At 32.0% G+C, this 17,960-nt stretch overlaps 3 protein-coding genes across 4 annotated transcripts; 2 read left to right on the top strand and 1 right to left on the bottom strand.

Moving 5' to 3' along the window:
- Positions 1–252: 252 nt before the first annotated feature.
- On the bottom strand, positions 253–3,381 carry LOC140871735 (GRF1-interacting factor 3-like). 2 transcript variants are annotated; one of them, XM_073274413.1, is made up of 5 exons: positions 3,250–3,381; positions 2,085–2,175; positions 1,367–1,443; positions 971–1,055; positions 253–890 (listed from the first exon to the last, which is right to left on the bottom strand). In XM_073274413.1, coding segments are annotated over exons 1-5 (642 nt in total). In that variant the 5' UTR covers positions 3,252–3,381; the 3' UTR covers positions 253–503. The 2 variants fall into 2 exon arrangements, with proteins under 2 accessions (XP_073130514.1, XP_073130515.1); XM_073274414.1 differs by having other exon boundaries at positions 2,085–2,178; positions 3,250–3,371.
- Positions 3,382–5,592: 2,211 nt separating this feature from the next.
- On the top strand, positions 5,593–7,805 carry LOC140872133 (dehydration-responsive element-binding protein 2A-like). Its single transcript, XM_073274894.1, has 2 exons — positions 5,593–5,722; positions 6,681–7,805. Exon 2 carries the CDS (start codon positions 6,725–6,727, stop codon positions 7,559–7,561), a length of 837 nt encoding a protein of 278 aa, XP_073130995.1. The 5' UTR covers positions 5,593–5,722; positions 6,681–6,724; the 3' UTR covers positions 7,562–7,805.
- A 7,181-nt stretch (positions 7,806–14,986) lies between these two features.
- On the top strand, positions 14,987–16,051 carry LOC140871653 (abscisic acid receptor PYL4-like). Its single transcript, XM_073274261.1, has one exon. It carries the CDS (start codon positions 15,151–15,153, stop codon positions 15,775–15,777), a length of 627 nt encoding a protein of 208 aa, XP_073130362.1. The 5' UTR covers positions 14,987–15,150; the 3' UTR covers positions 15,778–16,051.
- Positions 16,052–17,960: the final 1,909 nt, after the last annotated feature.

The following is a 17,960-nucleotide window of genomic DNA, read 5'->3' as shown; positions in this document are numbered from 1 at the left end:
TGCCCTCAAAACAAGTTAGCATTACGAACAGACCACACAATGTAAACCATACAAGACATGCTAAGCACTCTAGTTTTCGTGATTCGGAAGGTGCCGTTACACGAGGACATCACCTCTGGTGGGGGGTCGTGGTGGAAACAGTGGAAAACAAACATGTTGGATTCCTTTCGGACACTAGAATTAGTTGCGCCACCGAAAGAAGCGAAAATTAAGAGTGCCTATTCTTCGTATAGTTAAGAGTGCAGGAAAGCATTATTGATTAACACAAAATCTTCGTGCCGGAATAAAAAGCATCATCCCGAGTACATATAAAACAAATGACATTGGAGACACGACAAAAGCTTCTTGCTCTACTTACAATAAGAGTCCAACAACTATAGCACAGCAACCCTAACTCCTATAAGACGTGAGATGATCAGCATAGCAACCAGAAAACAACAACTCTAGAACAGAACCTTGCTATCAACAACTAGATGTGAGAGCTTAAAAATTTCTTGATCCCTTTACTTTGCTTCCGGTCCATCTGAACTACCATGTGCTACATTTGAGCTTCCTTTGACATCAGATCTGCCTGTGGCACCCGTGTCAGGTTTATCTTGCTTATTTACTCCACGTGTATCGGTGGGACCAGATTTTGAAGATGGAACACTGCGGCTACCTCCAAGATTGGTTTCGGTTTGTGCTGGGTGCATGCCATTGGCGGCTCCAACATATGCTTGTGTGGCATGCAGGTGGGGAGGTGGTTGCAATTGCTGCCGCAGATCTTGCATTGGGTGTGGTGAGTTGAATGGTGCTCGTGCGGGGAAAATACCTGCTTGCTGAGCCATAGCTGCAGCTTGAGGATGTGGCATGTAAAACGCCCCCTGCTGCATAGCAGGATGTGGGGTCATCTGCACAGGCCAAGGTATAAATTAGAAAGAAGTCTGCAATGCCATAAGTAGATTTGCATCAAGCAGACTCTAAATGATACCTGAGGAGGCATTGCTGATGTCTGAGGTTGTGCATCAGCAATTGCGGCCAAATACATTAAATTCTTTTGAAGTTGAGCCTGATACCTGATCACCAAGATAATACTGAATCAAAAGTTGCTCTCATGTAAAAATATAAGCACTCGGTTGCAAAAACCCAACAAGCAATAGCAAATTTGTGGGGGCATATAACTCCTCTAAGCAGAAACAAATACAGAGAGAAGGAAGTTTTGCATCCAAGATAAGAAGTTGAAACTGTGATCACTAAGATTCTAACTACACAGCAGAAAACAAGAAGCAAATGCAATGCTTGATAGTGAAAATTGCAGACAAGTAAATGCGTAAATGCACTTGCCATCACGTATGCAAAGACGAACAGAAAAAGATAACCCACTTACTGGGCACACTCGGCAAGTTTGCCAAGATTTTGATTGTCCAATATCGCCAATATTAACTTCTTGTTCTCGTCAAGGTACTGCATCAACAGTTGGTGGCAATGTTGCATGTCAAAATGCAAATCATGTAAATTTTCGCAATAGCAAGTTCGGGTTTGATGAAACATATTTCACCTGAGTAAAATCAAACACCAAGTAACTCTAACGACAACTTCAACAAGCATACTCAACCATCAAACAAGGCAACTTATTTCTACTAATCTTAGCTGTGCCACCTCGTGAATGGCTCCAAAAAGGTGAAAATTCACTTTCAAAGCTAGAAGGCTCTCTTCAATGTACACTTGATCAAATCAACTAAGAGATTGTTCAGAGCCTGGATTTTTTAAATTTGACACAAAGGAATCAAATTTTCCACTATTTTATCGATTCTGTCATTAGAAAATTACATTTTAGAAGTTACCATGTTACAAACTTTGGGAAAAAGATCAATCATCAGTATACAAATGAACATTTCTTTTGAGATAACAATAGTAAATTGGACAATTACTGGTTATCGACAGTACTAACTATGGGATACTAAGAAAGATTACCAGTAATAATTAACAGACTTGTGAGTTTTCCCGCCAAAACCAAAAAGGAATGTCACCAATTCATAAAAAGGACTATTCTAGATCTTTGCAATATACCCCTCAAAAGTTTCATGGGAAAAAATAAGAAATACCTTCTGTATCTGTTCCGTGGTGATATTTGTAGGGGGAAATGACTGCATGACTTGAAAAATTGGACCTGGTTGCTGCATCTCTACAGCTTTCCTGCTTAATTAAATGTAGTACCTTATATTTTACGATAATGACAATCAGATAAAAAAAAACCCTAGTTTACACCAGGCAGAAAACTCTACACAGCTTAAATTCATCAGATGCGACAAGAAACTGTATGATGTTTTGAACTGGCATCGAGATGAAGGAAAGAACTGAAAATTTTCCTTTTAACATTAAGAGCGAAGACTAAGTATGTCCATAAACATTTTTATACATTGGTGGAGAGAGAGTCCTGACAGAAGGGACCTGTTTTAGCAGAGAAAATAATTTCGCCAATGATATGTTTAGACAAGTGATGGTGAAAGATAAAAATGGTAGCTTTACTTGAAAAAGATCATAGTAACTGTTTTGGTAGCATTTGGACATCGAAAGCTCCTGTCTTTATCCATAAAACTTAAAAAACAAGGCAGGATTGAAATACGAGTATTCTATGTTATCATCAAATAGACAAATACTAAACATCTTCCAAAAAAATTCAATCAGCTTTCTTGAATGGAAAGATAACTGTGTCTGAAATACTTCGTAGCCAAATTGTTATAACTCCGTATTCTTTGAAAAGTTTGTTTTTTTATCATCTAAGAAGAATGGGTATAACACAAGGACATGGATAACACACGACACATAATTTTAAAAACAATATAACATGAAACGAGTCAGATACAAATATTTTGCAAATGCATATATATAAGTACAATTAAATATAATCATATGCACATAACTGCAACTAATGTAACACCAAACTATCTGTACCAGGGAAATAAAGACTTGTTGCTTCCGGATTTTAGGAATATTGGGTGCTATAACCTCTCGTATTGCGAAATCGCGATAAAATATCATACAATTTTCAACCAAAACATCACGGGATAAGCTACTTGATAGGCAATTCAAAGGGTTAAAAGTTTTTTTTTATCAAAAAATCTGCTCATCCAAAATACACACAAAAATAACTTCTCATGCGTACAACAAAAATCTGCACGAAAAAACCCAATCGACCAACCAAAATTCAAGTCCCTGATTTGAACACCTGAATCAAAACCCTAACTCCAGGACCCAAAAATTACTCACATAATGGATAAAGATCCAAATTTTCCAGCACACCCGAGTAAGAAGAGTGAGGTGCAGCAGCCGAACGAAGTTTGGAGAAGTGGCAAGTTGGTCGTGGTTATGTTGTACTGAAGCTGAGGGATGAAGAGAGTGATGGGCGAGCTTGACGAAGCGCGCTATTCTGGCAGACGACGGCGGCGGCGTATTCGGTGGCGGAAGTATGAGGCAACAGAAAAGGTAAAGAAACGGAGGGTAAGCCCGAAAAATATATATCTGTCGTTCGACTTCAGGTCAATTTTCACCTGCAATTTTTGAAAAGGTACGATTCCGACAGGATGAAAGCTGGTTCCCAATTTCAATTTCAAATATTACTTTATTTTTTAAAAAAAAAAAAAAAACGATCCATTAGTCAATGACCCAATTCAACTATTGAAGAACGATGGTATGAGCTACTTTCGCCAAAGAAATGTTTAGATTGATAAAATTCTTCCACCTTGTCTTTGATATTTTTTATAACAAAAAAAACACTAATGAACGTCATATTTTTTGTTTTTATGCGATATTTTCAACATTTTATGTAAATTTACAACTTGGTGTAACATAGATAAAGATTTTATGATTATTGTATTATCCTTATATAAATTTACAACTTGGTGTAACATAGATAAAAATCTTATGATCATTGTATAATCCTTGTATAAATTTACAACTTGGTGTAACATAGATAAAAATTTTATGATCATTGTATTATTTTTGATAAAATATGTGGTTCATGTTTTCATATTTCAGGATCGTCTAGTGGTGGTTGGATGTATTTTCATCCAAAGTGGGACAATATCATATTATTTTGGGGACATGTGAGTTTCATTGTACAATAAGTGAAATCATAGTCAGGTTTAGATCAAAACTCGTGATGAAATCCTCAAATACTTAAAACGAAGACAGTGGGACTTCAAGCATTTCACGTAAGGCATGTGCTCTCAACGTAGTCGAAAAATAGTTGTCTTGATCGGAGTGTATGATCCTCTACGTGAAGATGATATACTTTATGAGTTTGAAAATAACGGTGATCTTTGTTTGAGGAATGGATGGTTGTGAATGCAACAAAGTTGCCCATTAAAAGAGAAAAAGATCATGAATACATTGACTTGAGGCATTTGGGTTAAATTCAAAAATAAATTCATGAGATATCAAGTTATTAACTTTAAAGTAAACAATATTATATCATTGTGTAAATACGTGAATTTCATAGAAGAAAAAAAAACTCCTTTCTACAAAAATAAAATTACAATAACATCACTTTAGATAAGTAATATGATATATTTCATTTATTATTTAATATTTATCGTTTGGTACACAATATTATTAATCCATGTATAATTTATCACATCCAATCGCGCGTTTTTCTCATGATATTATTTATCCATCTATTAATTATTAATTTTACATCAATTAAATCATTAATAATTTATCTTACATCAATCAAATCATTGAATTTAAATTACTATATTATCTTTTATAAATAATATTATTTATATTTTATTTAAAGTTACAAGGACAAAATGATCATTTAACATTTTTATATAAAATTTAATCAATCAAATCAAATAAATTATAATCTATTAATCAAATTCAATACTATATTAACTATCATTTTTTATTTTTTATTTATTACATTATATCACTTGTCTAATTAATATTATGTGTCTAGATATAACATCAATGTTTTCGGAGGACGATTTTAGTAAACTTGCTTGGAGTCCTATTCGATAAGCCTGCGTCATCTTCTTCGAATGACCACGTCATTAGCTTCATCCCTACGTGGTTGTCCTCTACTTTAATTTTCCTTTTGATTGATTTGAATTTTCCTCCTATTTTTCCGTTCCTAGGATACTGTTTGTATCGTTAGATTTGATGCATAAGTAAAAAAAAAAATTAAGTGAAAATATATTTATGTGCAATATGTCAACAAGATCGACATATATTTGTTACACCGTAATTTGTGTTTTAGAATTTACTATTTCATCTCCATTCCCATTGGCAACTGATAACCTTTTTTTTTTAGTTAATAATAGATTTCTTGGGGGCCACATTTTTTGGTTACTTGAATTTAATAAATATCTCCTTTTTTATGAAATAATAATAATTTGAAAATAAATTATATTAATTTTTTTTTTCAAAAAAAAAAAAGAAGAAAGGTACAAAAACCCAAAAACAGAAAAGATAAATTAAAAGCGAGAAATTGCTTAGCCCCCAAGAAAGTGAAAACAGAGTACGTAGTCAAATTCAATCAAACTTCTCCATCAAGACAAAACGTGTGGCCGAGGAAGCTTCACTCGACATAATCGCCACGTCTCAGCATTATATATATCCCAACATCTTTTCCGTACCAAAGATTTCTTTCACTTCATCCTCAATCCTCAATACAACAGTGCCATAGCTCAAGAAATTGCAGAAAAGGAGGGGGAAATATCGGGTTTCAGCCCAACGGAAGGTACGCTGATTGGATCCGAGTGTGTTCTGTTTTTCGGGGTTTTTTTGTGTGGGTTTTTCTGGCATTTCTTGTTTGGGTGAATTTCTTCTGTGCGTTGTTAGTTGTGGTTATGATTTTTAATTTGGATTGCAAGTGATTGTGCCTTGTTATTTTCCTGTTTCATCGTTCATTTTAAGTAAAAAAAAAAAAAAAAGTTTATTATTTTATGCGTATTTTTGGCATTCGAAATCCATAAATCAACCGATTGGGTAGCCCAGGAGTCCTTTCAGTTCCGGCGTTAAGGATGCAAATTGAAGAAGTGGTGCTTTGTTTTCCATTTTCTTGATTTTAGGTTGAGTTTACACACACTGATACTCTCGTATATTTGGTGAATAATTTTTTTATTTGGTGAAATTTGTGATTTCCCTTCACTGTAGTTACACGAATCGACCCTTCTTTATTTATTTTTTTAGCATTTATTGGTATTAATCAATTGACGTGGAAAGGTATGTCTCTTCATATTCGTTAAACCTCATGTACAGGTGCATATTTCATGACCGTGTCTTTTAATAAATAAATAAATTAATCAACGGTTTCGTGCAGCAATGAAATGCACTCATTTATGGGTTTTCTTCATGACTAATTTTTAGGCTTTTAATTTCGGAACTTGGCTTGAGGATAAGTTTCAGTAAAATAAGAAATATTAATTTTTTTTCGAAATGTGTTCTTCCTCTTGTACGCTGTTGATTTTGTATGCATTCTCCGGGGCCAATTGCACTACTTAAGTTTCCAAGGTCTAGCTTATTAGCTTGTAGTTAGTTTTTTAGTTTGATTTGTTTCTTAGTTAGAATACAATGGGACCCGCCGACAGTTTTTGTTGATGGTGATATTGCAGCATAGAAATTGTGGAACTTATATTTTCAGAAAATTTTTACATGTTATATAGCTGAACTTTTGTCTTCTTGGTGGATAAAAACAGGCACGAGCCCATCAAATCAAATTTCTAGCCCAGTGACTCAACATATGGATTTCACGAGGGAAAAAAAATCAAAAAGCAGGAGGGACTCATCCAAAAGTGTAGCTGAGACTCTTGCAAAATGGAAGGAGTACAATGATAAGCTCGACTCTCTTGAAACGAGCGATAAGCCGGTGCGTAAAGCACCTGCCAAGGGATCAAAGAAAGGGTGTATGAGAGGTAAAGGTGGTCCACAAAACAACCGTTGCAATTACAGAGGCGTCAGGCAGAGGACATGGGGAAAATGGGTGGCGGAGATTAGGGAGCCACGTCGTGGAAGCAGGCTGTGGTTGGGAACCTTTAGTACGGCGAAAGAAGCTGCTCTAGCTTATGATGAAGCTGCATTGGCCATGTATGGCCCTTGTGCTCGCTTTAACTTCCCATCTCATAAAAATGATTGCCACGAGTTTGCTTCGTCTCCCATGGGTTCACCAAGTTGTAGCATCTCTGAGGGATGTGAGGCAAGCACGAAAGTGGCAGCGATGATGGAGGAGGAAGTAGAGAAAGAAAAACCAAATCAAGAATCAGTAAGAGAGGGAGAAAGGGACGGAATTTTTGAAGCTGACAAGCCTCTTGACAATTTGGACTCTGTCCCTAACCATGCTTCAGGGCCTTGTATTGAAACTGGATCCCATAGCGGTCTCGCTGAAAATATCAGTGTCCATCACGAAGACTCGTCACGCCAGTTGCAGCATTATTTTGAGGCCAAATGGCTTTGTGATTCGCCTCGCATGGAGCATGAAACTCGTTATGGATTGGATTTCTTGGGACCAGGTAGACAGGAGGATCATGACTTCATGTTGAGTGAGCTGCTTTTGGATTTGGACTCAGATTTGTTGATATGAAGTGTGTTTTGGAAGGCATTAGATATTTTTAGGAGCAGAGAGAATATACAAATGTTTTCTGGTGCTGGAGATACACCTTGCTGTTACATTCACCAGCATCTTTTTATGTTATTTTTGTACTGAAACCAACATTTTCCTTTTCTCGAGGGATAAAGGTCGCTTTGTATAGCATTAAGTTAATTTTATATTGAGTTGAAAAGTAGCAACTATAGGTAATGATCCAACTAATTGTGTATTGGCAAGAATCAAAATTCGAAAAAGATGAAAGTGATGGGAAATGCTTTCAAGGGCAAAGAGAAAGGCTTATGATATCCAACAAAGAACGGTTCAAATTCATTAGTCATTGGTTCATTAATTGTGTTTCTTGAGATGATTGTACGTTGCGCATCACCATCCACTAACCTTTGGGATTTTGAAACAAGAAACTAGACTTGATCATATCACAAGAAATTGATGAGTATAAATAATGTGTTTCAACGAATTGGATGCATATCAAAGTTAACGAGTCGAGTTTTGTAAATTTTCATAAGATTGAATTTGAGATCAACTTTAAAAAAAATTTGAGTTGATGTTCCACATATCATGAATGTACAGTATACTCGAAAGTAGCACACGCTGACGTGACATCATGTGCAGGTGAATGTCACATCAGCAGGTGCTCACGTGAGTGTCCACGATGGTCGTTCACCATATCAAATCAATATATATATAATAAAATAACGGAGTATTCTTGTTACATATATACTGATTATAAAAATTAATAAAGTTATATTTTTTCAAAAATTATATTTGACATTGAAGGAGGTTATTATGTTTATCTTTATTTACAGAATGAAAATATTGGACTTGGAGAAGCCAAACAAACTATATCCATACTTCATAAAATTAAACTTTTACATAAATTATTGGGCGTGTTATTTACATTTCATATTTTGTTAATTACAACTCATCTTTAATTTTATAATAAAAATTGACAATGATATTGATTTTTTTTATTTTTGGTAAATTCATTAATTAGTTTCCATTCTTAAAATAACTTATCTAAAACAATATTTTTTATTAAAAAAATAATATTTAAAGCTATTACTATCACTAAATAGTAAACATAAATTACTTTCGAGCCAATGGAATATGTTCGCAAAATATTGTGTTAACTCAAAACTTTACTCAATGAAAATCAAAAGATGATGGTTTCGTATTCCGTCTTCTTAACAATAAAAAAAAAAAAAAAATTCTTTAAGGACACAAATTCCCGAAACTTTTATAGGACACATAATATGCGTTAATATAGGAAACATTTACATATGGATAGGACCACGATACAGTTGAACAAAAGCAAGTGTTGATTGAAAAACTTGCAAAAGTTATAAGCAACTCTCTTTAAGAATCTTCACAAAGTTTGAATACAACTTCCCAACTTGATCAACTAGCATCATTGTTACCTTATAATATCTTACTAGGAAAGTTCAATATTACTATTTAAAGAAATATTTCATTTTATTTATTATATATCTATACTTTCATGCAATGGTCCATAGAACTAAAAAAAAATAAAAACTGTTTCTTGCGGTAATAGATATGCGTATATTAAAAATTGTAAAGTTTATAATAATAAAAATATAACTAGAATATAAACTAAATATTTAACAATATCTATAAAAATGATCAAATGTGTACAAAATAATATTATATAAATTAAAAATTATCAAAATAATAATAATAATTTTTCGCGCAGATACGTACACAGATCACGTGTGGAAGGGACACCACTCCAATACTTAGCTATCCAATCTTATTATATATGTCAAGTATAAAAATTTGGGTTTTTTGATCCTTAAATTGGAAGATAAGGAAAGGACTAGTGGTATTATTTAAATAATAATTAAATTAGCTACGTTGACTGTTCAGGAATAAAGTCAGAATTTACAACCTTAACAAGTTGACAAATTGTATATATTATAAGACATGATACCCATTTTTTATATTTTCTCAAAATTTACAACCTCAACAAGTTGGCAAATTGTATATAATAAATGAAACCATTTTTTATATTTTATATTTTATATTTTATGTGCTTGGAAAATTTCCCATTTACGCGTGCTAATTCACTTTCTTCATCTCAAAGTTTTCTCTGATTTTGCTTTCTTTTCTTTTTCCTTCTTTTCCCCCTTTTTAAAAAGAAGCTTCACATTTTTTTCTTTGAAAGTTGGAATTATTTTCCCCTTTATTTATTATATATATAAGAGTACAAAATATCGGACAACTTGAGCTGGGGTTTATAACATTTTGAATTAAATTAATTCAACATGACAAATTGACAATATTAATTATAATATAAATCGATAAGACTGTTAAATTTCTTTTTTAAAAAAAAAATCAAAATTCGATTGATTTAATTAAGTAGTTTCTCCAAATAGCAAAAGCTGAATACCCTTCAATTTCAGGGGAAAAAAATATTGTTTCTCTCGATTATTTTATTCATGTATGTTTGTTCATGTCCGTAGCTTCAATCAGTTTAATTAATTAAATATTGATGAGTGAATTAAGTGACAAGTAGTTTACCCTAATTTCCACCCAATAATATGAGAAAATCGAGTTTCATGGTTCCGTGTAAGCCCTCGTGCATGTCAAATCCAATACATAAATTAAAATTACATTAGTCAAGTTTAATGGTCCACTTGAATACCCTACGGCCAACAACTTAGGTTAAAAAATCACATGATTGTTCCTTTTAGAGTAGTTTATAGTAGTTTCATTTAACCGAGACTCGTAAATTAATTAATTTTAAGGTCTTAAGTTTGAGATGAAATATTGAGTTTGAGGGTTTAGTTATAGTAATCATCTTTTTCAACACCAAAAAAAGCACGTACTTTTCGTTTTCTTAAAAAAAAAAACAATCAATGAGTTTCAGTTAGACGACACACGTAGTCATAAAAAAAAATTTCATGTAATAAAAAAAATAAGAACAATGTTATGAACTTATGATTTCATGGAAACATCTGTTACCATATGCTAGGGAAAATTATAGTTTTAGTTTTATGAATTGGTATGTTTTATATTTTAATTTTGTAATTTTGGTTTTGCGTGAGAAGTGTAACCTTGATTTTTTTTTCCAGTCTTATTTTCGTCTGAAACTGAAACTACTAAATTCACGTAACATTGGTTATTGCATTAATACTCTCGTTTGGTCACTCAGATTTATATGTTACACATATTAAAATATTCAATTTATATGTAGTTCCTCTGACATCAAAATTTAATATGAAATATAGTATTGAATTTAAGATTTAATTGTAATAAACTCGTCCTCCAATTCTGAAAAAAATCCATTTAAGAAAAAAAATATAATAAAGAGTTAATAAAGCAAAACACAACCGACGTCATTTCAAAGTGAGGGGAAAAAACTAGTTATTTCTCTTGTTTCTTTTGTTTAGACAGGTTTTAATATGTGTAACATGGACTTTTGTTAAATAAGTCATGTATGATAAAATCATGATAAATAAATAGTATTCGGTTGATTTAATTTTTTCATGAAAAAAAAAAAACCTAAACCAAAAAATTCTGGAAAGACAAACTTTGACAAATTATAAGGCTATAATAATAATAATAATAATAATAATAAAAAAAAAAAAACAAAATTACAACAAAAATTCTGATTTTTCATCCAAAATATATTTGTTTTTTAAATAATAATAATAAAAAAAAGAAGATGAAAAAGAAAAAGAAGAAAAGGTAACACTCCTTCCGTGATATTTTCAAGATATACATTCTTAGGCCCTATTTGGTAGATAGGATTAGGCAAGGATTACTCAATTTTTAGCCGTTTGTTTCGTTTTTTGCCTACTCAAGGATAATTGAAAATCCGTTATTAAAATTCCATGTGCGCCTGAAATTGTGGAAAAATAAATCCTTTGTCGGACCAAGTATTGACAAACCCGCTTTGAACAGTACCCAGGATCAGAAGTAGTATAGGTATATGAACTGAAAGCCTTATTCACACTTCTTTACCTCAAAGATTCACGATGAAGTCCATATCTGAAAAAAGAGAAGCAACTTTCACGGTGATATTTCCTTCGCCGAAACCTATATCCATTTTGTGTGGCTTGTCGATGCAAATAATGGAAGGGTATGTAGTAGAATTTTTCGTTTAAGTCGAGGGCGAAAATGGTCATTAAGATTGTTAGGTTTCATTGAGATTCGTGAAACGTAAAAATTAAAATAAATGAAAAATAAGATTTTGTAATTTTTTAAATTTAATAGGGGTATTCTCGTAACAAACAAATTTATACACACTTTTATCCTTCTCACAAAAAACATACCAAACAAATTTCATATTTGTAATAAGTATTAAATATCCCTTCATAAAATTATAACAATCATACAAAGTTGGTTTCAACTAACTATCCCATCACACGTACCAAATGCATCCTTAGTGGATTCTCTTATTATGTATATCGTCTGACATAATCATTATCTATCATTCCTTTAAAAAAAAAAAGAAAAAACGTTAATCGTTATACAAAAATTTTATTTCAATATATTTGTTTTTAAATTTAAAATATAATAATTAAATTTAAGACAACTAACTAAATTGTCATAAACTCATGGATCGATAAACTAAAAATATCTATAACATTCCAACATCAATGCACATTGTCTCAAAACACTCGAACACAAAAAACATGGTATCCACATTTTCTGATTTATTTCAAAATTTTGAATATCTGATTTTTTTTTTCTACAATAATAAACGTTATTTTTAATCCAAACATGAAAAGCCTACAATCTTATGCATGTTTTCCACGAATGCGCGTGCTATTAACACGAGAAATCTATTGTTTTGCTTGGTTTGTTAGAAATCACCCCATTAAGATAACATTAATCGGTACAAATATATATTACACTGTTAATTGTATGCAACATATATAAATCAATTGATTTATCCTACTGGCCCTATACGAGATTACTAATTAATTAAAAAGTTTTCATAGAAATTATTGGTTTAAATTATAATTTATTTATAAATTTCCTGATAATAGCAATGCGAAGGATGCATTAACTAAAACATGGACCATTAATATCTCCACTTGATATAAAACCGTCGGTGTATGTAGGCTCGAATTTACTTATAAAATTTCAAAACTTCAACGTCGTATATAGTCGATGCATGCAAATTTTTACTTATTCTCGTTCAAATTATTAATTTTTTTTAAAAAATAGATTGACCATTTCAATTTTCAACTATCAAATTGAAGACACATACTAACTTCAACTCATCAATTTTTATTTTTTAAAAAAATAAAAAAATCTGACCATTCCAACAAATGCATGCATATTGTCCATATACAGTTAACCCCCAATTAATCTCTCCTTTCAATACAAAAGATGATTCCTAATCCATTGATGCAAATTAAGTATTGATCAATATATGAAGGAAAATTCTCAACTTGGTAGATTTTAAAATTATAATATAGAGTGGGTTACCACTTTAATGGTTGGAAGGAAATAAAAAAAATGAGACACAAGACAAGTTTTGTTCTCTAAGTGCAATGACTCTAGTCCCCTAATTAATCTTATTAAACATTGCCAAATTGGAATGAAGAATTCAAAAGTAGATGTAAAACCAGGAGCTGTAGTAGCCCATAGATTACATTGCATATTGGGGATTAAATAAATGATTAACGTTTTAAACAATCTGCCATTTGTTGTTTTTTATTATTATTATTATTATTATTATTTACATGTCCGATTCTAGCACGAGCGGGAACTAGCAGACCTCGCCAATTTCGGTTTATCTATTTGCATAAACATAGCGGCAATTTGGTCTCTTCAATATATCATTATGGAAGAAGGCCGAAAATAGCCTTGATTATATTTTATTTTTGTGAATACTAATTACTAAATATCATTGTTAAGTATCGGCTTAGTGTGAGATAATACTATATGATCTATGTAAGTCTATCAAGTCAATATCATATTGGAAAAATGATTAGAATCGTAAAAAAAAATTAAAAAAATAACAACAACAAACAAACAACAAATTTTATTGGAATCACATTGAAATTTAACAATATAAAAATGAAAATCACGAAAAGGTGAAAATACAATACCAAAAATACAATATTGACTTATCAAAAATCCAAAAGTAACTTCTTTGAAACTACAAGGGTATTTTAGTTTCAGTTAACATATCATAAACATTTATAAATATATAATTCTCATATCACATCCACAATACAAGATCTCTAAAGTAACTATTTTTTTAAAAAAATCTTCATTTGTGCTTTTGAATATCATTACATCACTCTTAACATAAAGAGGCGTGAATTATAAAATAACACAAAAATGAACACAATTATACATATATGTATACACCTATTATATATATGTCAAGAAACACTGGTTGTTAAATTCCTGTCGTTAACCTCTGAGTTTTTTTTATTTAAAAAAAAACAAATAATTAAGTTTTTGCCCGCATCGACTTTCTCCAGTAAATATCCTTAAATACTGCCAATTTTACGTAGGAGGCAATTAAATCAAATGTATTGTTTCTTCATAAGTAAGTAACTAACTCATATTGTTGTTAAAAAAAAATAACTAACTCATATCCACGAGTATTAAGTAATGTAAATACAGGACTTTCAGTACTCTATAAAATAATTATTCAAACGGATATTTATTTTTAAAATAATTTTTAAAACATTTTAAAATTATTTATCAGAATCTTATTCTCCAAATTTAACGTGTTATTTTGTTTAAGATGATTAAATACATCAACTTAACAATTACACGATAATCCTTACAATAGAAACCTTCCAATTATATATGTAATATTTTTTTGACGAATTTAAATTATACTCCTTGTTTCTTATTTGTTAGTTGTTACAGCAACCAGCATGTTCAACATTTGTGGGGCCATGCACGGGGAATGAAACCATGATTAACAGCCAAACATTATAATTCAAGAATTTAATCGAAAAACCACAGTCATTTAATTAAAATTAAGTAAACTTTTAATATATATATATATATAATATTATTTGTTGATAAGACAAAATCTACTATGTTATTTTTTGTTATAAATTAAATATATATCAAATCAATTCATCTCCATATTTATCGTTTGTGAGACAATGTGAGTGTGACGGACTTGATTTATAAAAGAACAAAATACAGATATAATTTATAAAAAATTAATATTTTTTTATTATAAATATAAATCAATCAACTCATCTCACAACGAAACGCCGATGTAACCGAGTCGGTTTATAGAAAGATATACATGACCGGTGGATCACGTAATTTGAGGCGACTTCCAGGGGTAGTTTGGAATTGAGCGCGGTCCAAAAAAATTTCCTCGCAACTTGTTCGCCTACTTGCTCTATCTTCTGATCACTCCTCTCGTAAGCTCTGAGGATTAAATCCAAAATACCACAACTTGACAAAACATTTTTATAATTAATCACCACACAAACCTCTGTATTTATATCTGTATCTATCTCTTCATTATTTCCATTCATTTCAACTTTTGTTTTTTTTTTTTTCGTTTCCCATTCAAGAAAATCATCGAACACCTAAAGATCCAGAAAATGCCTTCTTCTCTTCAGCTTCACAGAATCAACCACATAAATCACACCACCTCCGGATCAGCCTGCGCCGCCGCCTCCAAGCACCCCAAGCTCACATGGGTTTCGCCTCCGCTGCCGGAAAACTCTTCGCATCACCACGCCCACGCCGTGGGTCCCAACCAGTGCTGCTCCGCCGTGGTACAAACGATCCATGCGCCGCTGGACACCGTCTGGTCGGTCGTCCGCCGCTTCGACAAGCCGCAGGCGTACAAGCACTTCCTTAAGAGCTGTGACGTCATCCTCGGACACGGCGAAGTGGGCACTCTCCGGGAGGTGAGGGTCGTGTCGGGTCTACCGGCGGTGTCCAGCACGGAGAGGCTGGAAATCTTGGACGATGAGAAGCATGTTTTGAGTTTCAGCGTCGTAGGCGGCGATCACCGCTTGCACAACTATCGCTCCGTAACCACCCTCCATGCAGCGCCGATGAGCGGCGGCGGAGGCGGTGGCACGGTGGTGGTGGAATCGTACGTCGTGGATGTGCCGCAAGGGAACACCAAAGAAGAAACATGTGCGTTCGTTGATACGATTGTGAGGTGCAATCTGCAGTCGTTGGCTCAAATCTCAGTAAATTTGGCCAAAAATCAGTAAACGTTTTCAACTTTGTATAATTTCATAAATTTTTTTTAAAAAAAATTTATTTTATTAATCTCATGCATGTTGTTAGATCATGGATTTTATATTAGACTGGAGTAGATTAAATTTCCCGGTAGCTTAATTTATTTGTCCTTAGGTTTGGATATATTTTATATTTAGAGTGTGCATTGTATAATTTTTTCTTAAAAGAATTGTGGCATGCACGAGTATATACAAATTTAAAATATTTATGTCATTTAAAATGAACAAAGTTTAAATATTTGGACCAGGTTTTCTGTGTTTATGCATCTATATTGTCCCTCCCTATGTTTCTGAGATGATTTTTTTTTAATTCTTATAATTATTCAATCAAAATGTAGTTGTTTTGGTTCAGTACTTCATTCAATTATTTTAACATGAAATAAACATCATATTTCTTTTTGAGGGTAAATGATTTTATTTCAGTATAAATAAACGAAAGAAAGAACTTGACCGAACATAATACAGCCTTTTTATATTTGTTTTAGGAAGCATTTTCTTTATTTTAAATTATATACTAAGTACTTCTGAAAAATATATATGTAACTTAATTTATAGGGAATAAATATATAAATATATTCATGTCCGCCAAATTGTTTACATATTTGTCTCGAATCTCTCGATTCTTGAGGCATCTTGTCATTCTAAAAGACAAAAAAACTGGCAAGTCTCAGACTTACCCATTAAATTTATTGTTCTCTGAAGAATTTCAAGCTGGATTCGAGGGTAGAAACTTCAAGTTGCGAAAGCAACCATAGATCGACCTATCCCATTAATTCACTATGTAGAAAAATCATGGGTTATTGCTAAAATTGCACAAAGTTAAAGATTATTTTTGTTAAAATATTATAATATATAACTAATGGAAATGGTAAAAATATGACTTGTGTGAGGGAAAATTGGAGAGGTATGTTTTTGCTTCCTCATTTAATTTTCTTATGATCCATATTACATGTATATTTCCGTTTTGCCATTTTAGTCTTTTTTTAATTGATTGTACTGATATGATATGACACATATTAGCAGCGGTGCATTAATGTCTTGTGAAATTAAAATACTAAAATTGTTAAATATATATATATATATTTATGGACTGAATTAAAATTCTACAAAATAAAAGGTATAAATTATGAGAAAAAGAATACACAGGACTAAAAATATAATTTCTAAAATTTGAATTTGACATGGACATATGGATAAATTGCAACGATATTATATTATTTTGGTGGGTAGGATTCAAAAACGAATTATAATTTAGAATGATGCACCAGCAGCAGCTTGGCATCCAACTTGAAAAATTGACAACCAAGTTGGTGTACAATCTATAACCCAACTTGTTATAGTATATAGACTCTTTTCTTGGACATTTCATTTTTATATATTTCCCAGCAGTAATATTTATTAAATTATTTATCAAATAAGAATTTAATGTTGAAATTCAGTTAAAGATTAAGGGAATTATTTACAAGTTGATGCACAAGTGGGCAACTAGGCTTTTAATTCATCTTCTTTTGTTTTAAAGATAATAATTAATGTCACTCATGTCTTGTGCCATACGTTGTCCTTTGCCCGATTTGAACCCGTCGGCAGATGCGATTTACGAGGGTCCTTTGGCGACATTTTTAATGTTTGCTTTTTTCTAACTTTATATCTAATCATAAGTATCACATTTTTCAGACAAATATGTTGTATATTTTTTCTATGGTATGACTGAAAAATTAAGCAACATGCAAATTTCAATCACTGATTTCGAGCTCTCGTGGAATCTGATATCTGTATTCAACATATTAGGTCGAGCTCGTGAAGCTTTTGTGCTTCCGTCGAATCTAGAATGAGTCAACAGAGATATTTGTAATTCTGGATCTTCCTAGTTAATATATTATTAATTTTTTTTGTTAATGTATTAGTTTTCTAGTGTCATATCGGTTGGATAAAATATCGTAATGAAATATCGTAAAATATAAATGGTTTTAGTTTTAGTCAAGCATGCCGATCAATTTTCGTAATCTTAAAATTCAGAATTGAGATGACTAAGGGAGTGTTTGCAATAACTAAAAAAAAAGTGATTGTTAGCTCTTGGCTTAAAAAAATCATCTTTGTGTGTTTCTAAAACCTAGATTATGTGTTAGTTTATGCTTAACTCAATTGAAATCCAAAAG

This window comes from Henckelia pumila, unplaced genomic scaffold, assembly GCF_033568475.1.
Source record: "Henckelia pumila isolate YLH828 unplaced genomic scaffold, ASM3356847v2 CTG_461:::fragment_3, whole genome shotgun sequence".
Taxonomy (NCBI): Eukaryota; Viridiplantae; Streptophyta; class Magnoliopsida; order Lamiales; family Gesneriaceae; genus Henckelia; species Henckelia pumila.
The sequence above is the reverse complement of the archived record's forward strand: the minus strand, read 5'-3'. Positions and strand labels throughout refer to the sequence as shown.

Bases quoted from the DNA above. Each gene is read 5' to 3' on its own strand.
- LOC140871735 (XM_073274413.1), bottom strand. The intron at 1,444-2,084 runs GTATTTCTTATT...CTGTTGATGCAG, and splicing joins CCACGGAACAGATACAGAAG to TACCTTGACGAGAACAAGAA. The intron at 1,056-1,366 runs GTAAGTGGGTTA...CTTGGTGATCAG, and splicing joins AAACTTGCCGAGTGTGCCCA to GTATCAGGCTCAACTTCAAA.
- LOC140871653 (XM_073274261.1), top strand. From the start codon at position 15,151: ATGCCTTCTTCTCTTCAGCTTCACAGAATCAACCACATAAATCACACC.
- LOC140872133 (XM_073274894.1), top strand. From the start codon at position 6,725: ATGGATTTCACGAGGGAAAAAAAATCAAAAAGCAGGAGGGACTCATCC.